Source organism: Poecilia latipinna, unplaced genomic scaffold (genome assembly GCF_001443285.1).
Source record: "Poecilia latipinna isolate Pla-1442-1.1 unplaced genomic scaffold, P_latipinna-1.0 Scaffold399, whole genome shotgun sequence".
NCBI lineage: Eukaryota > Metazoa > Chordata > Actinopteri > Cyprinodontiformes > Poeciliidae > Poecilia > Poecilia latipinna.
Window position 1 is genome coordinate 279,172 of NW_015113015.1, and position 24,754 is coordinate 303,925.

At 38.5% G+C, this 24,754-nt stretch overlaps 1 protein-coding gene across 3 annotated transcripts; it reads right to left on the bottom strand.

Annotated features, from left to right (window-relative positions):
• Positions 1 to 28: 28 nt before the first annotated feature.
• On the bottom strand, positions 29 to 24,541 carry far1 (fatty acyl CoA reductase 1). 3 transcript variants are annotated; one of them, XM_015037268.1, is made up of 14 exons: positions 24,410 to 24,541; positions 16,040 to 16,112; positions 15,157 to 15,273; positions 14,216 to 14,332; positions 12,466 to 12,641; positions 11,108 to 11,287; positions 9,935 to 10,112; positions 9,282 to 9,326; positions 8,683 to 8,810; positions 8,529 to 8,596; positions 6,362 to 6,533; positions 3,408 to 3,537; positions 2,229 to 2,356; positions 29 to 1,189 (listed from the first exon to the last, which is right to left on the bottom strand). In XM_015037268.1, the coding sequence occupies exons 3-14, from the start codon at positions 15,226 to 15,228 to the stop codon at positions 1,030 to 1,032; spliced, it is 1,554 nt and encodes a 517-aa protein (XP_014892754.1). In that variant the 5' UTR covers positions 15,229 to 15,273; positions 16,040 to 16,112; positions 24,410 to 24,541; the 3' UTR covers positions 29 to 1,029. The 3 variants fall into 3 exon arrangements, with proteins under 3 accessions (XP_014892754.1, XP_014892752.1, XP_014892753.1); XM_015037266.1 differs by lacking the exon at positions 16,040 to 16,112; XM_015037267.1 differs by lacking the exons at positions 6,362 to 6,533; positions 16,040 to 16,112 and adding an exon at positions 7,034 to 7,205.
• Between the last annotated feature and the right edge of the window lie 213 nt (positions 24,542 to 24,754).

Sequence of the window (24,754 nt, forward strand, 5' to 3'; positions counted from 1 at the left end):
AGAGGAAGAAAAAAAACAAGGTTTTTGTAAAAATTTGCAGATGCAAGAGAAAAAAAAAAATCAGTATAGGCACTCGGTAAAGCCATCAGAATCTGCATTGTGCTTGGTTGGGATTTAGAGGCGAGCCGTTGCAGTCTGACGACATGCGGCAGTTTATTCTTGTTGACAGTTCATGTTCCGTCCTGCAGGAACATGCCGGGGAAAGCCGAGCAAGAAAGTCGAGTGAGGCATGATTCAGCACAAACGGCGCCCTCACAGTCTTAAACATTCCTTCAAACGGTCTGCGAGAAGCCACAGAAATATTTGATGCTCCAAGTTGAAATGATGCAGTCAGGTGAAAGCTCAGTCGAACAAAGCTGAAAGAAATGTGGGTTGATTCGTCTATGATTAATAACAAAGGCCTGTTCATGCGACACAAGAACAGAGAAATTAGTTTTACTCGAGACTGCAAGAACAAGGATACGTCTCTATTTGGCCAGAACATTTCAAACCTTCCTCCAGTACAAAACTCTTTGGAAGTCTTCATAGATCCCCAGCGCCGTGTCACACTCGCTTCTTATTTCAGACAACATACAAGGGGGAAAAAAAAAAAAGGAGTTCCCCAGAACATGGATCAAGCACAAATTGCAGGAATAGAATGATGTGGTTTTGTTCTTGCAGCTCTGGGTGAGAGAGATAGTTTCTCTGTTCTTGCAGAGCAAGCTTTGGCCGGGCAGGACTCAGAACAAAGTCATAGGGCTTTGGAGCAGAGCACTGTTCAATGCATAGCTTTGCAGAATGTGCAGCAGAACCAAAGGGAAACGGGACGAGGTCTTCTTAACGATTAGCCCAATCTCTGCTGATCTGAGACAAAGTCCTGTGTTTCATGTAGCGAGGACATGTTGGAGAGGAGTTGGATATTTAAAGATCTTAAGTCACTGCAGACTCCAGCTCATTTCACTCCTCGCTCAGAGCGCTCATCATCCACAGGCGCCGTGTTCTTCGCTCCTCCAACTCGCCGCCGCCGCCTTGCTCAGAATCCACGGTTCATTATCTCATAGTGGAGGAAGCTCTGAAGTACGAGAGGAATTTGAAGCAGAGGCTCACCACAAAGTACCAGATGTTGCGGGCCATTTGGGACCGGGCGATGAAGATGCGCCAGATGAGAACCATCAGGATGGTGTTGAAGGTGTAGCGGATGTTCCTCAGCCTGGGGGACAGAAACATAAGACTTCATTCTGCTAACCACATAACCCTCATCGTCCACATCTTTTTTTCTCCCCTCATTTTTCTCAATTTATTTACTTTTCCTTAAAAACTTGTCATTTGTTTTTCTCCCCACATAGTTTGCATTTTTAAAAGAGGTTGCGACAATCACCGTTTTAGCAACACGTGAGAAAAACAGCAGCAGAATAATTTGTAGCAGAAGCAAAAAGATAACATTTTTAAAAAAAATTAACTATAATACATTTTAATGCAACAGACCGACAAAGTAGCATAGAATTGTGAAGTCGAGGCAAAAAGTTTTTTTTTTTTTTTTTTTAATCAAAATTCAATAAGTGTAGCATGCAATTTTTTTTCCAACCCCACTTACACTGATGTCCTTAAGCTCCTCCACCCCAGCTCTTAATAGGCTGCATTTCCATTTTAGTCAAAAACCAAACTTGCCCTTTTAGTCTCTTCTAATCTGAGCACCTCCTTTTGACGACAGTCTGAGCTGTGTCATCAATGCACCCTGCAGCAAATTGCCTACAGGCCTTTAAAAAGCTTTCTTTCAACAATGATGCTTGTGCACAAACAAAACTAGCAGTGTTGTGTCAACAGCATGTATAGTCCTTAATCCTGTTTCTATTTTCAGATTTGAATCTGACCAGGTTGTCCCGCTTGTTGGTTCTACTTATTTTTATTTATGGCCATCAGAGTACAGGGGTCTTGACAAAAACGACCACTGTGATTTTTCAGGTCCTTGAAAACCCCTGTATCCCTTTTATCTCACAAGTCTCATACATTGAAGCTTAGGGTTTCAACATGACACACATTTCGACGTGTATACTACAGCTACTTGTGCAAAGATTTACAAACCATGAGCTAATCTACCAGGAAAAACTCTCCCCTGATCCGTCTCAAATTTCTTGGGAGGTTACACATGACAGTCTTGAAACCACTCAACACTTTCCAGGAACTAAATTAAGCTGTGTACAGAAGAAGGTATATGTCTGCACATGCAGGCAGATCCGGAGCCACCTTACTTGTTGAGGTGTTTGCGTGCTGCAGGCAGCCCCGACAGCTCCTCATTGAGGACATATTTTTTTGTGCCCATGCAGTAATTTTCCATGTACTCTGCCCAGTGCAGCTGGCGCACATCAAAGTTGAACACCTGTTCAGGAACGAAGAACAAAAATAACATTTCTTATTATTCATAATAGAGAAATTTAGGTAATATAAATAAACAAAACGAAAAAAAAAAAAGATGCAACAATGCAGACTGGTGGGAATAAATAAAACATATCCACACTTGTTCCAACTTGTAAATGTCTGAAAACCACAAAGGCTTGTAAAAGGCTTGTAACAACGTGCTAAATGCTTGCATTTAGCAAGCATTTGCTAAAGCATTGCCATTTTAAAATACCCAGTATTTTAAAGGTGGGTGACTTTGTTAAAACCACGAGACATTCAGTTTGGCGCTCCTGACAGTCGAATGAGAGTGAACACCATGATAAAATCTACAGACGTGCCTCAGGCCTTCAGAAAGACGACTGGAGCAACGCACGAGTAAGGCACATCATTCCAAAAGCTCTCGCACTTAAATCTGCAACAAGAAATTCAAGACAACCGTCGTCATGTCACGATCTGAGGTGATGAAGGATGAAACCAGGCTGAGTTTTACCGGGGAGTACGACAACCGGGACTTCGGGAATCCTTTTTTTTGCACCATGTGTTTTGCACATAATGTGTCAAAAACTGAGGTACTGAGAGGACAGGTTTGTCAAACCAGAAACGGCATTCCAGGACAGAACCTCAGACCAACTGTGAAACTGAGCTGGAAGCATCATGGTTTGGGAATGTTTTGCGATAACGTGACCTGGCCAACTCATAATCAAAGAATCCTTCATGAATTCAGCTATCAGAGGGTGTGAGTGAGCATAAGTGAACCCTGCAACAATCACAATGAATGAGAAAATACAAATAAATCCACAAAAAAAAACAAAAAGGACAAGATCAATGCATGTAGAGAGCTGGGTCTAGTCAGATCTCTACCCCTTTGAGATGCTCTGGGTTGAACTGAAGCATGTTACACATGCAAGAAAACTTTTCAGAAAAGTCAACTCCTCCATTTGGTTTTAGCTAAATAAAGACTTAATCAGGTAGTTTGACTGAGAGTGCCATAAATTCATGTACTGCTCATGTTTGGGTTTAGCTAAGATCACCTTCTTATCCTCAGGGCTCATGTGGGACAGCAGCATAGCCACGTTGTCTGTGTTCCAGACCCAGGAATGGCTGGTGAAATACTCCAGGACCATCATGGCTTTGTGCAGCCGAGTGATTGTCTTCATCATCCTGTGATACACAATGTGTCATTGAAACAGGGGATACAAAAAAAAACAAAATAAGATAAAGAATGAGACCGATAAATGAACGAAAAGGACAGCTAAGGAAACAAAGAGACAGGACAGATCACATGTCTGGCTGTTGAGGAGCAGAGGCAAAAGTCTCAACTTCAAATATGTAGAGAGCAGTTTACTGCTTTGATTTGACTGAGTAATTTGACAAGTGGTTCCAAATAAATGAAATATTTAGTCAGAATATACCAAGGGCAGACCTTCATCAAATAAGCTGTTAGGAGAGAATATACGGTGCCCTCCATGCTTTACTGCACTCCTAGAAATGGCTCATCTGGAGTCCTCACTCTTCAGCTCACCTCAAAGGTTTTCTGCAGCGGTTTGGTCTGGGGGTTGGGGGAAGGGAAGGCTTTTCATCTGGTGAACAATGCAAGCATTTCTGCCAGTTCAGTTTTCTGGACTTCTCAAAAATGCAACCATGCATTCCAACAATGTTTTCAGGCGCCTTGGAACAGACGCAGGCCCACAGCATAATGTTACGTCCCCATGCTCAACAGCGGGCATGAGGTGCTTCTCCACGTCTCAAACACTTTCAGGAAAAAGGTCATTTAGGTTTAACTTCATATGCTCACATATCTCTGACTGTATGACAGAAAATGCTTTCACTACCAAGTCGAACAACGTGTGAAGAAAGGAGCTGCTGGCTGCTGCGGACACAGAGTTCTCCAATCATAAGTTAGGCAATAAGGAGATTTTTTTATTTTCTTTTAACTTTCCATAACATCCTGGTCATTGTATGGGGATGTGATGCACTTAATTCTCAGAGTCTTGATTGCCACAGTTCCAGAAGCTTCAGACAAAAGTGATCCTCCAACAGCAGACATGAGGACAATCAGATAAAAAAAAAACTTTTACTTGATGAAAGACTTCTAAAATAAATCAATATGCATCAGTCTTAAATTAAGACAATGTTTTCTCCTCTTTCCTGTTTTGGGGAGTGGCAGGCAGAATCAGGCCTCCAAAACATGTCAAACACACCAGAATAGGAAATTATTACCACATAATTTTCCAAGATATTCTAAAAACAGCCAAACATTTAAAAATACATTATGAAAAAATAATTCACAATGTTCCTTTGTCTTTAAATTAGCACAGAGAGGAAAAAAACTATTCCATAGCATGTTTCCTCCAACTGGGTAAATCTCCTCAAATTAAAAAGTTTAATTTACTTCTTCTGTTTTTTGTTCCATATCAGATACTACATTTAAGAGGTTAAAAAAAAGGTTTTTATGCATCTTTCCCAGGAGTGTAACAAAGAGTGGAGGCCACTGTAAGATATAAAGAGCCATGAGCCCGTCAACATACGCAAGCTGTAGGATTTCAACGTTGTTGCTGTTCTGCAAAATCCTCCAGAATTAGAAGCATTGAAGAAAAATTCTCAGCCCCTTCAAACATGAGCTTGGTTTTAATAATCTCGAGTTTTGGAAGAAATGGAATAAAAATTAACTCAACCTGGATGGCTTGTTTAAAATAAAACCATTTTAAAACAGCAACAATGTGAAAGCTTTTGGAAATCAGATTTTTAAATGATAAAAATTGGCAAATTAAAGGTAGATAAGTGCTTAAAAAAGACTTTACATTTTTCATTTGATCATGACTGATCAAATGGTTACTCAACATAAAGCCATTTCAGCTGGATCTTTGTTAAACCATCAGTTGTAACACATACGTTGCTTATTCTGACTTTAATTAAAAATATAGGAGAGCTTAATAATAATAATAATAGAAAAATACTAATAATGATGGAAATAGTAATGTGGTTGACAGAATCCCTTCCCCATTGACATCAACAATCAGAAATGGTCTACTGGATTTATTCTGCACAGAACAGGAAGACAGCTTGCATCTCCTTAAATAGCAATAATTAGATTATGCTGATTCATTCCTCTAAATAAACAGAGATGAATATGCACCAAACCCAATAAGCGATTAACACTTTATGCATCATTATCCTCCTGGTAAGTGTAGTAAATCCAGTTGACCTACTCCAACTTCATTTGGTGTTATTTAAGCGATCACAATCCAAGCAATGATCATTTAAATGGGAAAGGTGTAGAAAAGAGCCTTAATTGAATCTGATTCATTTCAATTCAGCCAGTGTTGAAGTAGATCTAAAGCTAGGCTTGTATAATTTTCACAGAAGTGCTGACAGTCCAATCAATTTAACTAATGGAGGCTGACTGAAATGACTCAGATTCTGCCAGTGCATGCAACCGATTGAAAGGAAGCTTTAAATATGCATGAATGACCAGCAAACAGTGGAAAGGAGAGCTTCATTTGCCACCAATGACAAAGCAAATCAGATTCAAAACGCACTTCCAGAAATGGAGCCCATTGGTGGTGCAAGCTAAACTCATTTCAGACACCAACTCACACTTTAGATTGCAAGAAGTCAATTGCCGACGTTGCCACTCGTTCAGTGGCACTGTGGAGGTGTCCGCTTTTTGGATTAGTCAAAAATAATTTCATTTTGGGAGACAGATTGGGCAAAAGAAGTGCGAATTGAGGGCCGCAATAAATGAAAACATCTTTGGATGAAGGGTAGGCTTGCACACAATCCAAATCATGTTGTCATGACAAAGTTCAGACGGCACCCTGAGCTCAGGTGAAGAAGACGCTTTAGAAGTCTTTTGTTCCCTATAATCCAAGTTAGACAAATCAGGAAGGAACGTGAGGAGAACCTGAGGTGAAGGGGGGAGTTGATTGGCAGCAGGAAGAGGACTATAAAGTGTGGGAGGGGTTTGTGGCAGATGCGATCTTACCGGGGCTTGTGGCCCATCAGTGTGAGATAGCCGTCATACAGCAGGGCCGGCAGGGTGTGGCTGACTGTTGTCCAGTACTGATTAGTAAAGGGGTTGGAGCGCAGATTGACATTGGGCCTTCTGAAGGCCTGCTCTAGGGGATTGTTCTTGAAGGTCATGTTTATACAGTTCTCTGTAGGAGAGAGATACACACATGACGGGACATGGAGGACACAGAGGGATGAGATGAAGAAGACGCATTTCCTCCTTTTAGAAATAAAAGCCGGTCCCGATTGTCAGGTCGGTCTCTGCCAGCCTGCCACTTTTTTGCACCACCACATGAGACTTGATCTAGTTCCAACGTGAATCTGCAAACCTTACAGCATCTCTGAGCTAATATTTTAGATGCCGATGAAAACACAACTTTAGCAGCAAAATGCAAAGAGTGCAGAACCCACAAGCACCCTCTTCTGTCCCCCGAGAGCCATGGGTTATACATTCCTTGACGGCAATTGAACTTCACAGAAGCAATAAACACACATACATCAACACTGCAGCTACGATGTTAAGCATCTACGCTAGGAAGAAAGTGACAGAATAAAGCAGCAAAAGGTGTGTGTACGTGAAATTACTATGACCGTTAGAAAAGCAACAGCTACGGCGCATCCGAGCAGGCGACTGTGACGAGGTTACCTGGGCTCTCGTCCAATCAGCCTGAGGTACATGTCGTACAGGAAGGCCGGAGCCTTGTGGCTCACGGCAATCCAGTACTGATTGATTAGGTGATTGGATGTGAGATTAACATTGGGCCGACGGAAGGCCTGTTCGAGGGGGTTCCTCTTGAATGTGGATATTACATGGTACTCTAAGAAGAGAAGGTTGTTCAACATAAGGGAACAAGGACCAGTGTTAATGTGTTTCACACATTCTGGCTTCAGACCTGAAAAAGATATTCGCTAACTGACTTGATTCAAGTTCATTCTGACCTGAGCAAAAACAATATTAAGCTGCTAAAATATGAGTTTATTTCTAAAAGACACTAATATTTTACAAATTTACCATGTCCAATACCCCTAAATAAAATTCAGTGCAACCATTGCATTCAAAAGTCAGCCTTGTTAGTGAACCCATGTTTAATTTAACATTACATACAAAATGTAACTCTTTTGCCAACACACAGACGGGGAACAAAAGGATCTTCAAGGATCTTGAAATAATCGGCAATAATTTGCTGGGTCGACGACTGTTTTTGCTGCTAATACACAACTGTTAAAAAAACATTTAAATGATAACTTTCGTCCTTTTGTTTTATTGTTCTTTATAGAATATTTGAAAATCCTCAGTGGAGCACGGAGTATTTTCAATAAGAGCAAGAATTTGGATGCACTTTGGATTTTACAATATTTCACAGAAAATTAATGTGCGACTCTTAAAAACTTTGAATAATTAGGATCCCATAACCCAGCAGCCTTCTTAGTAAAAGGAGACCGTTAGCTTTCTTTTTCCTATTCCTTACTATGTCTAGCACAATGTAACCTCCTATATTATAGATAGAAAATGAGTCCATCAATTTGATAAGCCGAGAATCAGAAACTGACCTCTAGATAAAACCAAGCTCTTTTATGACCCCTAATTTCTGGGCCTTCTATTAGAGATTGATTATATATAAATAAAAAAGAAAAAGTTTTACATTTTCTTCTCATTGTGTTTGATGATGCAAGACTGTAATTATTACACATCTAGAAAACACCATATTTCATCCAGACCCACAAGTTTATATTAATCTGTTCTGAAACTTTTATTCGTTTTTAATGATGAGCAAAAAATCCCCCTCCTCCCCCATTTAGTTTTCCCCTGTGTGAAACTCAACATGATTTTAAATTTAGTAGTTTAGTTTATATTCCTCACCAAACAGTCCAGTGTTTAAACATTTGGAACCAAATCTATGTCAGCATATTCTCAAACACATGGGAAAAGGTTGTGGACATGCAGTGCTAACATGCACTTTCTGTGCAACTCACCAATCTAGTCATGGATTAGCAAAAGCTTCTGGTTTAGGTGTGGCAGGCAGTGGATTACAAATTACAATAAGGTTATGCCATTAGAGGCCTTATTTAAAGACACCTTCATTGCTTAAGGCTTCACACAGGCTGCATCAAAAGTGAAATGGTATATAAACACATCATACCGACTTCGCCCCAGCGAAACGGGTTGATCCCGCCAGTTGTGCAGTTATACACCAGGATGCTTCTAGGCCTGCAAAAAGGAAGCAACTACTTTATTGCAATTCATGTGAACAACAACCTGACCAGATTACACAACAGAAGTGGATGATTTTAAACCTGTTGACTCGCTGCGATCCAGAGAACCAAGCTGCCGCTAGAGTCGCGTTAATGACCACATCCACTGGGACCAGGTCAGCCACGGCATCATTAGATGCCCTCATCGTACGCAGAATCCCCTTTCCAGCCTGAAACAATGAGATGAAATGATCTTAATGCAAGAGAAAAAGGTTTAGTTGAAAAATATGATAAATTATTGCTTTGCGGATTAATGAAGAACGTTTATGCGGTCGGCTCTTGCGTTCCTCCCAACAGACTGAGAAGCTTCCCAGGAGGAAGGATTCCACAAAAGTTGTTTGAAGTACTACAATATCCGCTACGTCGTATTTGTCTTGGTTCCGTAAGACTGCCCCCATGGAGGCTGTGTCTACAATCCAGTAGCTTGATATCGTCAGAGTATCGATGTTTACATGAGTGGTAATGGCTGATTTCATTGCAAAGTGTCTTTCAGTGTCCTAATAAAGCCCTATACAAGTTTGATGTAACCAATTACACAAATTAATTTTAACATTATGTCATGTTTTAATCCAGCAAGGGTTTTTGCAAAAAGCTTTATTGATGCCTCATTGTTTAATAAGAGCATTGATTTTATTACTTACTGCGATAAATATCCCACTGGGTCCATTGAAGTTGTCAATCCAGCCCTGAGAAATGGATAGTATTAGAACTGAGATAATTAAATAACCAAATTTCTTTACATCCAACTAATTTACAAGAGGAACTATGGATATCGTCTTTCTATATGAAAACCATTTCATGTAGGGGAAATAAAAGATAATGTAGGAGGAAGCTGAATACATCCCCTTTAAAACAAAAAAGATCTGGGTACAGCTTCAGTGACAAATTCTTAATTCTCTAGAGTCATTAAATTATGCCCTTTTTTTTTACTGGAGGTCTCGCATTCTACCAGCCGCGGTCATCAGTCTATACACTGCATGCATGGACAGACAACAAAGGCTTGATCATCAACATCTTGACGAAGCTCTGAGGAACAGCCAGGCCAGAACAGACACCAAACATTACGTTTAAGCTACCAAAACACCCTTTTTTAACTGCATATTAGCTTTTCTGACAATAATTTTTTTAGTATTTACTTGTTCTTTGGCACAATTTCAGAGTCGCTGCTGATTGGTGCTGGTCATCCCTTTTATAACTTACACATGGCTCCATTTTAGGCTCAATTTATACATTACTCTAGTAAGTTGAAAGGTTTTCAGAATGCATTCAAATTTAAGCGTTTCGAATGACTCACGGGGAACGGCTCTTTCCAGCTGGCGCCAACAATCGAGGGTCTGACGATGACGACGTTGAGGTCTCCAGCCTCCTGCTGCACCAGATACTCAGCCAAGGCTTTGGTGTAGGTGTAGGTGTTGGGGCGCTCTCCAATAAGCTTGGGGGTCAGTGTTGATACCAAATCGTCGTCCATCCAGCTGAAGGCAGAGAAATAAGACATACCTGGGATGACGTATAGAGTTTCGATTTCTAACATCTAGGAATGCTAAACGCACTAAGAATAGTAATGGGGGGGTTAAGCTCAACTACCAGAATTATAAGGAGTCTGACGCAGAGTTATATTTTTCTTGAACCAAAGCAAAATCAAAAATGCTTCTTTGGTTTCATCATTAACTTTACACGTTTTACAAGTTAATTCTATACTTCAATGCCTTGGTCTACAGAGGACATTGTGTAAACTTTTGCTCTAAAATAGATGCAAACACACCATACAACATGAATCCAGTTTACATACAAGATTCATTATGAATAATTATCTAATATCCCACGTCCTTGTACCCCAGCTAATAACAGCAATGTTACCTTTGACTTAACAGTCAAACTTTATAAAAAGCTAATTTATCTTTTGAGCACAATAAAAACTACTGACTTAAACTAACTTGACCTGCCAAAAAGGTTCTTAAAATAATTATTAAATGCTTCAATACAATGAGCAAAGTTGCTTTTAAAACATCTGCATAGGACAGAAATGTGCTGAGAGCTTATACCACAGTTTAGCTTGGAGAAAATAAAACGGTTTTGAGTTATGAGGTACTTTGAACATGCAAACAAAGCCACTTTGCACCACTCTAAAAATAAACACTAGCACTAAGCCGGAACAGGAGATGGGACAAAAATGGAGAAAAGGGCATTTGATATTATTATGTTCAATTTTGACATATCCAGCCATCATAAAGTAACTCTGCTTATCTACATAGTATAGGTTTACTAATGACGCCATTCTGTCTCCATTCATCAAATTTATTCTTAAAGTTGCACTAATATATCTGAAAAGCAGTGAGTGATGCCGTCAACATCGGTGCTACAAAGTAAAACAAAGCTAAAGTTGGCCAGTTCACAGCATCATGGACTTTTGACGGTCACACGGTACATTCCATTTTGCTTAAATCTGCATAATTGTGCAGAAACTTACTCAAGAGTGTCAAGGAGTTTGCGGTAGTTTACAGGAGGTGGGTACACGACTTCCTCGATGACCTCCCTGTCACAGTGGGCGTAAGCTGTGGAGACGTGAATGAAGACCTCCAGGTGCTTCATCCTGTGGGCCAGCGCCAGCATCTTCTGTGTGGCCAGGACATTCAGCTGGATTGCATCTCTAAGACACAGAAAACAAGCGTAGGCAGAGATTCAAGCATTTTCACTGAGTTTTAGTTTAAAGACCGGGAAGACTGAAAAAAATTACAAAAAAAAAAAAAAAAAAATTACATTTAAAATTATGAAATTAAGTCAGTTTTCCAAATCGCGACTACAACATACCAAGGAACAGTCCAGCTGTACCAACAACATCACTCAAGATCTGTGCAGGCTTTAAAAATAAAGTCAGAGAAAGTAAAAAGATGCTAAATTTATATCGGCCAGCTTTTTATTGATGCTTTCTTTCGATGACGTTGTCCATTCATGTCAACCAAACATATTTAGAGTCTGAATATGGAACACCACTCCACTTTAAGGTTTATTTATGTCCAAAATACATGTGAAATTATTTTACACAAACAATGTGATGTTGCCTCTGTGCCCAAAATTATAAATAAATCACTGCTTATGACACAAAGGCTAAAAAAAAATTTAATATTCTGAATGCTGACATCTTCCTAAATATTGTAGCGTTTTTAGCTTTTAAGAAAGAAATCTGAAATTGACAAAATATGCATCCGCTTTTACACTGTCAATCTAAAATCTGTAACAATATTCACATCTGTGCGTCATTAATATATTTGAATCTCACCTTACTGAGGACCAGCTGGGGGGCTTGAGGCCAGATATTACAAAATTATGATTATAGCAAAAACGCCATAACATGCACTAAGCTACACGCAAAAAGAAAAATGGAGCATTGTTGTCTGATGGAAACACAGAATTAGAAATCTTATAACTATTATAGCTAAACGAAAAAAAAATAAAAAATCTATGTGAAGTCAGAAACCAATGTGTCAATTGTGTCTGGTTTGCAAAAATCAAACAATTGTTTGTAAAGATCAGCTTTTTAAGACCACTAATTGGAGGAAATGTCTTTAAATAGGTATACACTCAGCTTCTTGTAAAGATTGTATGGGAAGTAGAGCTCAATAAGCAGCTGTGTCTTAAATTCAGCAGAAAAAGGAAGGCGTGCCAGGTGTTCTGTTTCTGTGTACTGCAAACAGAAGGTACGCTCTGTCAACACTGGGCTGAAAAGAGCCAAGCCTAGAAAACAGTCGAAAATTACACAGAGTATTTGCCTCATGAAAAGGTAAAAAAAAAAAAGGGAGAGAGGAAAAAAAAACAAAGATCACTCACTTGAGCGGCTCATTGAAGCGGATTGTTGCGGCACAGTGGAAGACGATGTTGATGTTTTCAACCAGGATGCTCTGATCCTCTTTGCTGAGATCAAGCTCCAGTACTGTGAGGTCACTGTTCACTGCTGTGATCTTCTCTGCAAAGTCTGGCTGCTCTGCTTGCAATTTTTCAAACAACTGAGACAAACAACGAAATGAAATGTGTTACAATGAATAAAGAAGTTTATTATGTCTTCAAATAAAAAAAACAAAACAAACAAAAAAAGAAACAAAAAAACAAAAAGCTTAAGAAAAAACAGATTATAATAACGAAACTGCATTTTAAATGTATACTGTGATAAAAAAAAAGTAGTGCAAATGTCCTTAAAGAGACATTGCAAACAAATATTTATATTGAATGAAAGGACAATATTTTCCCTCGAGGTACCCAGTTCAAACTCAGAAATGTGACGCACTTAAATATAAGATTTGTAAATTTTATGAACATATCTTTTCATTTTTATGGCATTGGCTCAAACCCAAAAGTTGGTTTCTCAGAAAATGTCAATGTTAGTTAAAAAGAAATGCATTCTAAATACAGTCTGAAGTATATGCATACAGTATTTGGTTGCCGCTCCTTTTGCACGAGTCAGCTTGCTTCAAATGGTTTTTAGCTCATTTTGTTGTTGGCTTTAGCATTTCACTTGATAATACTCTATAAAGTTTAAGTATGGACGTTTCTTACTAATGGTGCAATTAATCTTTTATGCAGTGTTGTCACATGCCAAATCCTGCTTTAAAATGAAATAATATTCATACAAGAACTTTGCATTATAATCTTCTCAAGGCTACAGTTTCCCCCCACTGCTTGGTCACTTCTGTCCTACCACACTTTTTCCTTCCACTCAACTTTCCTTTATTGTGCTCTGTGAATATCGTATCCTCCAGTGAGTTACCCACTATGTGCAGGGCATCAGTCAACCAGCAGTCTGGGGCTTGTAAGTTTCTGTAATTTTCTTTCTTAGTCTTGTGTAACATTTTAAATTGAGATGCATTCTGAGAATTTTATTAGTTGTAATCCACAATAATCAATTAACAGAAAAGTATACACTTGAAATCACCTTTTCCTTAATGAAACCACATAATGTAGACATTTCTTTAATTTAAATTTCTGAAATAAAAAAGTTTCCAACAATATTCATTAAAAAAATAAAATAAAATAAAAATGCATCTTGCCACTGGTGTTAACTCAGTTTCAAATAATTTACTGTTCTTCTGAATTTCTCAGCTTTTCTGAATGCTAATTTTAGGTGCATGTACCTTTCTCCTTAAGCAAGACTTGTTAGATATTGTGAAACTTTTGATGAAAACATCTAAAGTCATCTTTCTGCGATGAGGCCAATCTCATCAGTGTCTGCAGTCTTCTTAAGAAAGAGGAAGACTCAGCAGAATTACCCTTAAACTTCACTTTAAGCAACTTACAAAAGCGCATTCAAAGTTGACCTCTAAATTTCTTTCCCGACTTATGAGACGTGCAATGCAACAGCTCTGTTATAAGGTTTTACATTCTGATTATTTAAAGTAAGTAAACAGAGAAGATGAGTAATAGACAATATAAACTATGACGCAGTTTAAGGAAGAGTTTCCGCTACAAACACAATTAGACCGTGTTCATGTATTTGGACACAAACAAGTGTAACAGGGTTTTCAGAAGCTCCTCATCTCCCTCAGTGACAGCCATTCATTATGGTTTCTGAGCGCCCAGCTCTCACCTTGCAGTTAATCATGTCGGCTACGCGGGCTTGAGGGCTCTGCCCAGCTTTTGACCTCACCATTACGTAAACGGTTTTGACCCCTGGGCAGGACCTCAGCAGCTTCTCCAGCAGAACCTTGGGACAACAAACAAGAAAATGGATTCATTTATGCTCAAACTGAATTTGGAACAAGATATTCAGATTTTATCCAGTAACATTCATGCAACGGTTGGAATTTAAATGAAAAAGAATTACAGCAATCAACAGTGATTGGCTAGACTTTAAGCACTAAACTCTGACTAGACCACAGCTACAATCCTGGATAAAAGTTCACCATGTGACGTATAGATCATTTTTATTTCCTGTGCCTTCTTTTAATACTCTATTTTCTATTAGCTTAGTCTTGTTCAGGCAGCTAGTGCCCTTCTCTAGCAGCAGACATGGGATATTTAGCACACCATTTAGTATACCAAGTGACACTAAGGTCTTAAAAAGTTTGTGTTATGAAACAAAAAACCTTTTCCATCTCCATTTCTATAACATAAGAGTCATTTTCATGCTTTATGAGATAAAGCATAAACTGACTGAAGTTGTTTCTGGCTTATTGGAGCATTGTGCAAGTCAGTACTGACCCCATTTTTTTTTTTTTTTTTTTAGTTTAGTTGACATTATTCAGCTAAAAATAGACCAAACCACTTAACCATTTGTCAAAGGACTAAAAAAGAAAAAAAAAACCTTCCTGACATCATTAACATTATGTTCTTGCAACTACGCACACATGAACTGTTCACCTTGCAAAAAGCAGAAAGGAAAAAAAACAAAAAAACATCTATTTTGTCTTATTTTATTACTGATGCTGGAGAGACAAAAAAAAACAAAAAAAAACAAAAAAAAAAAACTTCCAAGCAGTAGTTCAAAGTTCAGCCACATTTCACAAGCCAGCTAAACCTCTACGGTACCTTTCCCATGAAGCCTGTAGCTCCGGATATCAGCACATTTTTCCCTGCATAGTATTCTGGGATGTTCACCATGATGACGGGAGAGCTGCCTTTGCGACTTCCTCAATGACACTCCACCTACACAGTGAATTGAACAGTTAAATAAACACTTAAACAAAGCACTTAGTAGAGAGCAGAGAGGTAACCGACTGCTTCGTGGACCCAATGTCAAACATAAGGCTTCGAGGGATTGCTGAAGGTTGTCAAAGGTTGCAGAGAGTGGAGTTATTTTTATATGAACCTCCTGCACTCTGTCAGGAACACATAGCTGGATTAGGGACAAATTTTTCAGTCAGGCTTCATATGTGAAAAAAAAAAAAAAAAAAAAAGCCTGAATTTCCCCCCCCCAATCCTTTCCTAAATCAAGAATATTGCAAAACAAAACATATGACTGACATTGTATTCATGCACAGTCGTGTTTTCAAACATATCTGTATATGGACATTTAGTATAAAATTCAAGAAAAAGACATTTTAAGACTGTTAAAATATACAGTTCCTGGTGTGGAATAATTTAGCCTGCACTGAAATTTATTCTTACAATAAAACTAAAATTGCACATGTTCGGAACGTCGTTGCTCAGCTTTTTGAAGGTGGTTTGCCCTGTTAAAGTGGGTATAAAACACCTTGGTGATATTAAATGTCTAAGGCAATGAGTTTAGAGAGGGAATTAAATGGGTTACCAAAATAATTTGGCATTAGCAATTCCAATGCACAGAAACTAGTCAACAGTTGGAGGAACTTCAAACAACTGGAAACCTGCCCAAGCAAGTTCCTCCAGAAAGTAGACCACAAAATGATAAAAGACGTTTTCAGAAACTCTAAAACACCGTCACTGGACTTACGTCAGGCTCTTGCTATAGTTGAGCAGTCAGATTGAACCAGAATCAAAGATCAGGACTTGAACTCATTGAGATTCTGCGTGACAACAAGAGACATTTTAATTACAATTAAATATTTTTACAAAAGTACAGATTAGACATCAATAAAAGAAAATTTCTTTTGGGGGAAAAAAAAAAAACTTTAGAGTGTACCGATTTTCTTCATGACTAAACCAGAAATTCTACTCAAAATAATTTCTTTCAAAGTCTGAAAACAAATTGTGTGCTCACCACATTTTTATCTAACATGTTTATCAAAAGACAAAAACAGCAGCAAATAATTTTTTTTTCAAAGTTAAAAAAAAAAAAAAAAAAAAAGAGAAAAAGCTCATCATAAAGCTTATCACAGCAGCTGACCTCTGGCAGTCAAGCTTGGAGCCCGCTCTGACATCAACTGTAAATATGAAAAGGCTTATCAGTGGGATTTCATTGGATTTAAAACACAACCACTTTGTATGTACAATTACAGGCCATTCTGTAGATAAGACATCCAATCATTTACTGAGGAGACTGCCTTGTGCAAATTGGTGGGGCTGAAGTGTGCCACAGCATGCGTTCAAACAAAAGGTAAGGCAAACCTTCGAAACCAAAGTACGACCACACGGTTCCATGTAGTCGTTGCTTAACATAAAGAAACATGTCTCCAGTCTGGCTCTGAAATTTTACTTTATCTAAAAACTTTGTTTATTGTTTTTATGTTCTATTGGCCTTTTTATTAGATAATCTTTGTCAAAAATCAACTTCATGTCTATTAAGAAATCTACAAAGAAAGACTTCAAAGCTATCATGCCACACTAAAACATGCAAGGGAAAAGTTCTTTGAGGAAACCATAACAAAAACATTAATGCTCAAGGTTTATTTGCAACAGCTGACGGGCTCACAAACCCTCCTGTGACTGCATCTCCTGAACTCCAATCTGACACAGCCTGGAATGAATTTGCCAACTACTTTACAGAGAAATAAATTAAAAATAAAGGGTTAATCTGCACAAATTCACCAAATCCAATATCAAAGTATGACCAAAAGTAACAAATACAGAAAAAAATGACCCCATTGGAACTCTTAAATTGTAAAAATGTAAAAATATTTATATGTAAAAAAAAATCTAAAATAAATAAAGAAAAAAAATTATGTGCTTGAAAATGATTTACTAATCTGTTTAAATTCAACAATGCACATGCATTTTAAAATGGAAGATCATCAAAGCATTGACCTAGTCATTTAATTTAAGTAGTTATGTGGATGGGGACAAAAAAAAGAGGTGGTAAAAAAAAAAGCTATTGAAATAAACGCCAAAACTGCAGCCTTGAGATGATTGAAAAGCAAAGTCTCTTCAAGAATTCTGGGAAAATTTGAACTTTAAATGCACTTTTACGGGATATCTGGAGTCCCAAATGCAACACATTAAAACTTAAAATAAATTAATAAAAAAGGAGAACATCCTCTCACCATCACACTCATTTGAAGGAGGCTGGGTTATAATAGCTTCCTCTTCACAGTTCAAGCTCTCATCACAGTTCTCGCCAACGTAAGTATGCTACTCTGCCCTAAAACGAGTGCGTCGACTTCTCCATTTGACACATGACTGAATTTCCGCATTTAATTCCCTTTTGAATACCAAAGCTTTTCACTTTTATCTACCACCCATCAGTTTTAAAGCACTATGGGGGTTTGTCCTGTATACATCAAGCATGACAGCCTGCAGAGCAGTGGGAGATAAAACCAGGCAAATCGTGTCTGATAAGTGGCTGACATGAGACTGGTTTTTCAGCTCCAGTGGTTATAGTTAAACGGTTAGCACGATGGTATGACATTCGTTTTTAAGAATTATATTCATTTACAGCACTTTATTCATAAAGCAAGAGAATACTCTTTTTTTTTCCCCACCGCACCACATGAAAACACCTTTTGTTTTTATCTACAGTTTAAAATAATAAAGACTTTACTGGTGGCTCTAAGAAAAGGTCTGATGTCAAGTCTGTAATGCAATGCTAATGCATCATAATCATAGTTGAAAAGGTGTCCAAGTTCTCATCTTGTCTAATTTTTCTTTTACTGCAACAGTTGTAAACGTTATCTATACTACAAACTACTAAATAAGAGCTACAAAGACCAACCTTTATTTGAGTAAAGGCTCATTAGAAAACATCTTTTTAACCTTAAAGCTCAAATTTTTAACTGTCTAACTGAAGTTAGACAGTTTCCTTTCCTAAGTACATTTTGAATAAGACATTTTGTCTGCCAACCAACCATAAAAATTCCCCCCCTCCGGCACCTCTCCTACGGTATCTTCAAAAAGCTAAGGCAACTGATGCAACCTTCCAGAGTTCGTAACATCCGAGATTTAAAGCATCAATTGCATAGGAAACAGTTCTGAAACTAAATAAATTTTGTGCAAGATTCCTCCATCGCTCTGTATGCACCGCTTCTGCTCCTGAACAACAGTGGATTATAATTATCCAACAAACACTAATTATTAGTGAAAGAGGGGACATTAATGCAGTATTTCATGCTGCTATGACAACAGCTCTACTACGGGCTGCGTAGGCTTGGCGACTCTTACGGAACGAAACGAGGAACAGCTCTGTGGATCCCAGCACAGTTGAAAGCTGCGGATGAATCGTTTGCTGCATCGCATCGAGTGCCAAGCGGCTCGCTCCAGCTGAGCGCCTGTCGGAGCGCCGCTGCGACCGCAGCCAAGCTGAATACACAACACTCAGTCGAAACAAGCTAGACAGCAGGCCCGTATCACAACAGATATTTTTTTGTTTGGCAAATAACAAAAATGAAAAAAGGAAAAAAACAAACAAACAACAACAAAAAAAAAAAAAAACAGCAGATGTTGGGCCAATATTAGAAACGTTTTCACTTAACAGTTTGACCTTAGAGCCTTACTTTTAGGAGGTTAGCATTAAATGTTTCCTTGGTTTCATTCATGGTGCAGCAAACCTATCAGCAAACACCACCATGTTGCCACAAGTGATCCTTACAGCGTAATTAAGTAAATAGTCTTTTTTTTTTAAAAAGTGTGTAGAAAGGCTCAAAAGTAGACAGCTGGCCCTCCTGAGGTGGAGCGACACACTGAATACATTTCCTGTGACATGTCAGTTTAAATTTCCATAGCAACCTCTGCCCGTCTGCATCCAGTTTCCTGATAGCTCAGTCGCCCTTAGTGCTCCTGAACGCATCACTTGTCCCCTTCTCATAAAATGAGGAAAATTCCAGAGCGTAGTGATTGCCGATTGAGTTTTGGAAGCACGGCAATGCAAAACAGACAAGCAAAAAATTCAGTGTTTTCAGCATCAGCTGATGGGTTAATAGTTGGGCAACATGTTTGTAAAGTAAAATAACTCTTGACATTCTTTGTTGGTTCTACTTGATGCAAACACAAACTCGACTTGTCGTGGGGAGTCAGCCTGTGCGAGAGAGTTCGGCTCACCTTTATGGTTTGTGAAAAGCTACAGTTTGGCTGCTAAACAGGCAAGAATTGGTAGTTTGGATCAAACTACTAAAAGGTGAGTAGTTTGATCCAATTAGGTACATAATTCAACTGTATAAGAAGAGTTTTTATTGTAATCCTCGCTGTTTTTAGGATGATTCTGGAACAGCATGATACTACCACTGATATAAGTGTATATATATATATGCATTTCAGCATTTTATGGCAGATTCTTTAAGACTATGCTACCATTCACACAATGAGGTTTTTATTGAAATTTTAGAAATAAAGCTCATTAGAAAACATCTTTTTAACCTTGAAGCTCAAATTTTTAAATGTTTGGCTCATTTTAATGCTATCCTTCATTTTTTTATGCTTTAAGACATGCTTTTCAGTTTTTGCTCTGCATTTCTTTTTTTTTTTTCTGCTACACTCATTACTATGACAGTTATTTTGATAGTTTGCATAATCCACACTGTCGTCTAAAACATAGACAAGACCTGGGATAACAGGTAAAATTGGGGAAAAAAAAAAAAAAGATTCAAAGTTTTAGAACAAAGATATAAATATGCAGCTATAAGAGAGGAGGTGACAGACTATGGTATTATCTATTAATTGTCAGTGGAAGAAAGTAACACTTTAGTTTTCCCGACTTCGACGCTTCTCCATCGTATTCAACCCGTTTGCTTAGCTGACTATATTTTTACACTAGTGAACACGAGGGAACTGGGGAGAAGAACTTCTGCCCCACCATGCAACCCAGTTCTCCATTAACAAAAGATGGCATATTTTAACAAAGCGAGTTGTACGCGACGCTAGAAAAGTTCTCCATCCTCAGTGGGAGCCGTTGCTGCAGCAGAATTCAGGTTAAATGTTAACTGTACAGTCTGATCGACAAAAGTTAGGAGTCTTCTGCCTGCACCATTTGTTGGATGATTACAAACATTCATTTATGGATTATTTAAAGATAATGGAACAAACAGCTTTCATCAAACAATCGGGATCTTTATGACCATCTGAAATCGGCGACACATTCTTTAGCGAGACAAGAAGAAGAGGGAGATCTTTGACATTTGTCAATAATAGCTTCAAAAACACTGGAGAGAATGTGAGAGGACATAAAGGCTTTCATTTCCTAGTGTAGTAAGTCAGAGAGCAGAGGAGGACACAGTCATTTTTCCAAACTATTACCCAAAATCCAGTTTAAGTCTGTTAAAGATCATTTGTAGCAGATAAGATTTTCAGACTTTTCTCCACTATGATAGCCCCTTTTCAGCTACTACTGGAATTGAATATCCCTTCTGGAAAACATTCCCTCAGATGTCACAAGATCTTTGCAAATCTGAGCTGTAGAAATACAGCATTTTTGCATTATTAGCATACTATATGTAGTTTTTTTTTTTTTTCTTTTGTCAAACATTCCACTGTGGGTGTGTACTCATCTGTAATAAACTAACAAGGTGTAATGCGTCTTTGGCAGAGACTATTGTTACTTGACATACTGTGCAGTTGTAACGCTCACTCTCAATGCAAAGCATAAGGGTTACAGCTAAAGCTCCCCCTCCCCCCACCCAACGCTCAAAAATTTTTACTTTGATCCCAGTTTAAAAGTCATAAATTAGGTAGGATTTCGAACACTCGGGCTAAAAACTGCTGTTTCTCTTTAAGGTTAAGGATACTTGGTACATGTACAATTATCTCTAAAACATTGAGGAAGAAAGATGGGATGGGGGCCAAGTTCCTAACCAAACCCTTCTGCAAATAGTTCCTTGTAATCTTCATGAATTTTAACTACAACAACACTGACAGAAGAAACTGTCAACATGTTTAAACAGAGATCTCATCGTCACAGAATTTCTACATGCCTCTCTGCAAACACCAGTTGTGCATAATAGAATTTGTAAGATTATATTGACAAACGTATATGTATGCTTTAATGCATGACTGATTTTAGCAAACAAAGCTGTAATCTTAGGCCAACCCGGGACCCAGCCAGAAGCTTCTGCGGCCTTTGATCAAGTGTCTGTGAAGAGGCAGCAAGTTGATCCCTGATGCTTTCAGGATAAATAATTGATGCGATGTGGTATAATGACTAAATTGGGCACTTGTGGAATAAAGAGTTTGTAAATAGATGAGAGGTTCCATAAGTGGTCTCAGGAGAGCGATTCCACTACTACAAAGAAATAAAGATACCGAATGATTGTTTTAATTGGACAAATAAATGCAGGAAAACTCAATGTGCCATTTTAAAACGGGGAATGTTCTGCTTTGAAAAACAGAGAAGTGACAGCTAGGCCAGTTACAGGTACAACAAAGATGGACCAAAGTTTTAAAACGTGCCAAAAGTGCTTAAAATTATTCTTAGTACTGAACCTAAAAGTTCACGGTGCTTTTTAATGAGACGCCAAAGAAACTGACATACAAACAGGACTTTTCTCCAGCGCTATGGAATAAAACAAAGCTGCTTTCTACCAAAACTGTCACACGACGCATTGTGCTGATGTGTACAGTTCTTTGTTGGGAATAGTTGTATTAAAATAGCCTCCGCGTTTAAACAGAACCAGTTTGACAAGGTTCGTCAGAAACCACGAGTCAGAGTCCCACCTCCATCTGGTTGCAGGTGTAGCTGGTGAGGAGCGTTTCTAAAATGTATTTTATGCTGCAGATTTGCATTGCCTTTAACTCAGCTGTCTCCGTTTAACCTTCCAATATACAACTTTTTATACTTTTAGAATAGTAAAAAAAAAAATTCAAAATTTTGTCGTGTGAGCATTTCAAAACTACTAAACTTAGAAAAACAAATTTGCCTGGGCTCATGTATGAAAATTAAACATTTATTTTTACTCAGGGGGGGTTTCATAAGGTGAAAATCTCCCAACTGATAACACAGCCATCTACTTCAATTATTTGTGATGTTGCACACAAAAAAACAAAAAGCTGCCCAGTGACAGCCAATTGATCATTGATTGAGCACCACAGAGAATGGCATGTTCCCTGTGCAACAGCATTCTTCATCTTAGTCACGAATGTCGACCTACTCCCCATGGTTCCTGCTTCAACAGCACATCTTTCCAGATGACTGGAGCACACTTGTACTACAGGTCAAATCATTCTCATGAAGGCAATCAGGAAATCTGTATTTCTCAAGCACTTTGTCTTATCTTGTCCCACAGTGCTCATCCTTTTCCTTTTGAACATATTGCCATTGATTTCAATGAATTTAACTTAACGCGACTGACCAACACAAAGCAGCTCTCAACTGAAGGGCGCAAGGCTTTTCTATGCGTTTTAACTAATTGTAATGGATAGTGAGCTATTTAAAATAAATTGTCTAAATTATTTAAATTTGTAGACCATGTATTGTAAATTATTTAAAGTGAATTTTCTAAATTAAAGATGTTGCAGATTGTTTAATGATGTTTTGATTAGCACTGTTGGTTTGTATTTTGTTTTGTTTGATGGTATTTGCTCTTTGTAATGTTTTGGGGTTTTTTTGTTTGTTTGTTTGCATGTACCTCATGGGCTGCTGTAGCTAATGAAGGCAGGACTACAAAAGCTGGCAGAATCATTGTAATGAATGATTTTAACTGTCAAGATGCGCTTGACATAACGAAATCAACACTTAGTGTTCCCCACTGAAAGCAGCGAGGTACGTTTTGTTTTGTTGTTTGTATTGTAAATTTAAAGAAATAAAATGTAAAGAAATAAAACGTATATGTTTTTAGTTTTCACAGTGACTGAGGATGTGGTGATTGTGACGATCCACATCAAAGAAAAATAAATAAAACCTTGAAATCACCCGTTGAGACTGCGCAAATTAATTCAAGTGGTGGGGAGCAGCTATACTTAATAACTGAGTAGTGTGCCACAGTCAGGCGAGTCCTAAATCTAATTATCTGGCATGCATGCAAAACACACCATCGTGTTTGTGAAACAGTGGTAGCGGCCTCTTGCTGTAGGGAAACTTCTCCTCAGCCGAGACAGAAAAGCCAGTCTGAGAGGATGGCTATACCTCAACAAGTTTGACCAAAAGAAAGATATTTTGCACAAAAAAATGTTCTCTAGATGTGACAATGTGGTAGAGTCGTACCCCAAAAGGACCTGCAAATTGCAACCAAAAGTTGATTACACAGATTCTTGACTTGAAAGTGGCTGTATTCGAATGTGTGCCAATTTGGTTGGCATGCCTCTCACAGCATTTTAGAGTTGTTGCGTCAGAAATCTTACAGCGTTTCAACACGTTGGTAAATGATGGCGTAATTCTCGATGTATAAAAGGAGAACTTTACTTACGCATTACATCATAGAAATTTACTAAAATTGTGGGGTGGAATTATAAATTGGGGACAAAAAGTAAATACTGCAAACATGAAAACAACGGATCCCGTGATTCTCATTACATACAGCTACGCAACATCCTCATCACGACCAAAACTCGTTGTCTATTTCTACCGCTCTCACAGCCTGTAATCACATTACTCCAAAGTGAGGAGTGGCGAAGAAAACTCGATGAGCTGAAGCTAATTAAATGAACACCGAAACACTGAAACCAATTATATCTTCCTCATTTCGGTGAAAAAAAAATAGTAGGAGTTAAAAAAAAAATGAAAATTTAGAATATTTCTTAAAACCAGCGCAGCTGTGACTTCTGCTAATGTGAGGTCGACCTTAATCAAAGGAACTCCAAATTGCTCCACATATTTGCGTATTTCCCACAGCGTAGTATTTTAGCCACCCCTCCCTCCTCTTCCTCCTGTCGCATCTTCTTCCTAAAACACGCTCTGGTGGTAGCGGCGCGAGGCATTAAGCCCTCTGAAAACCGGTAACAAGTGTTTCAGCCCCCGATGAAAAGCCCCGTACGGCTGATGGCGGCGACATTTAAAGCATGTACGTACCCAGAAAAAACGGGAGGTCGACTTTTTTCCTCCGGTTGGAAACGTGGTGTGATCCGCGAAGAGGCGGAGTAACAACGAGCACCGCTAAGAGGCAGATAGAGTAACCAGACTCGGCAGGAAGCTTGCAGCATAAATAAACCGCCGTGACGTCACCCGGCAGCGGTGTCCGACATAGATGTGAAAAAGACGATGTCTCACTCCTGTTTATTTTATTCACAATCTGTTTCCCCTAAATAAAACTACAGAGACCTCAGCATCTTCAACTGAAGTTTGATTTACTTAGACAGAAATGCGGTGAACAAAAAGTTAATTACATAACCACGTTGGCTCTTTTTTAAAGCTAAA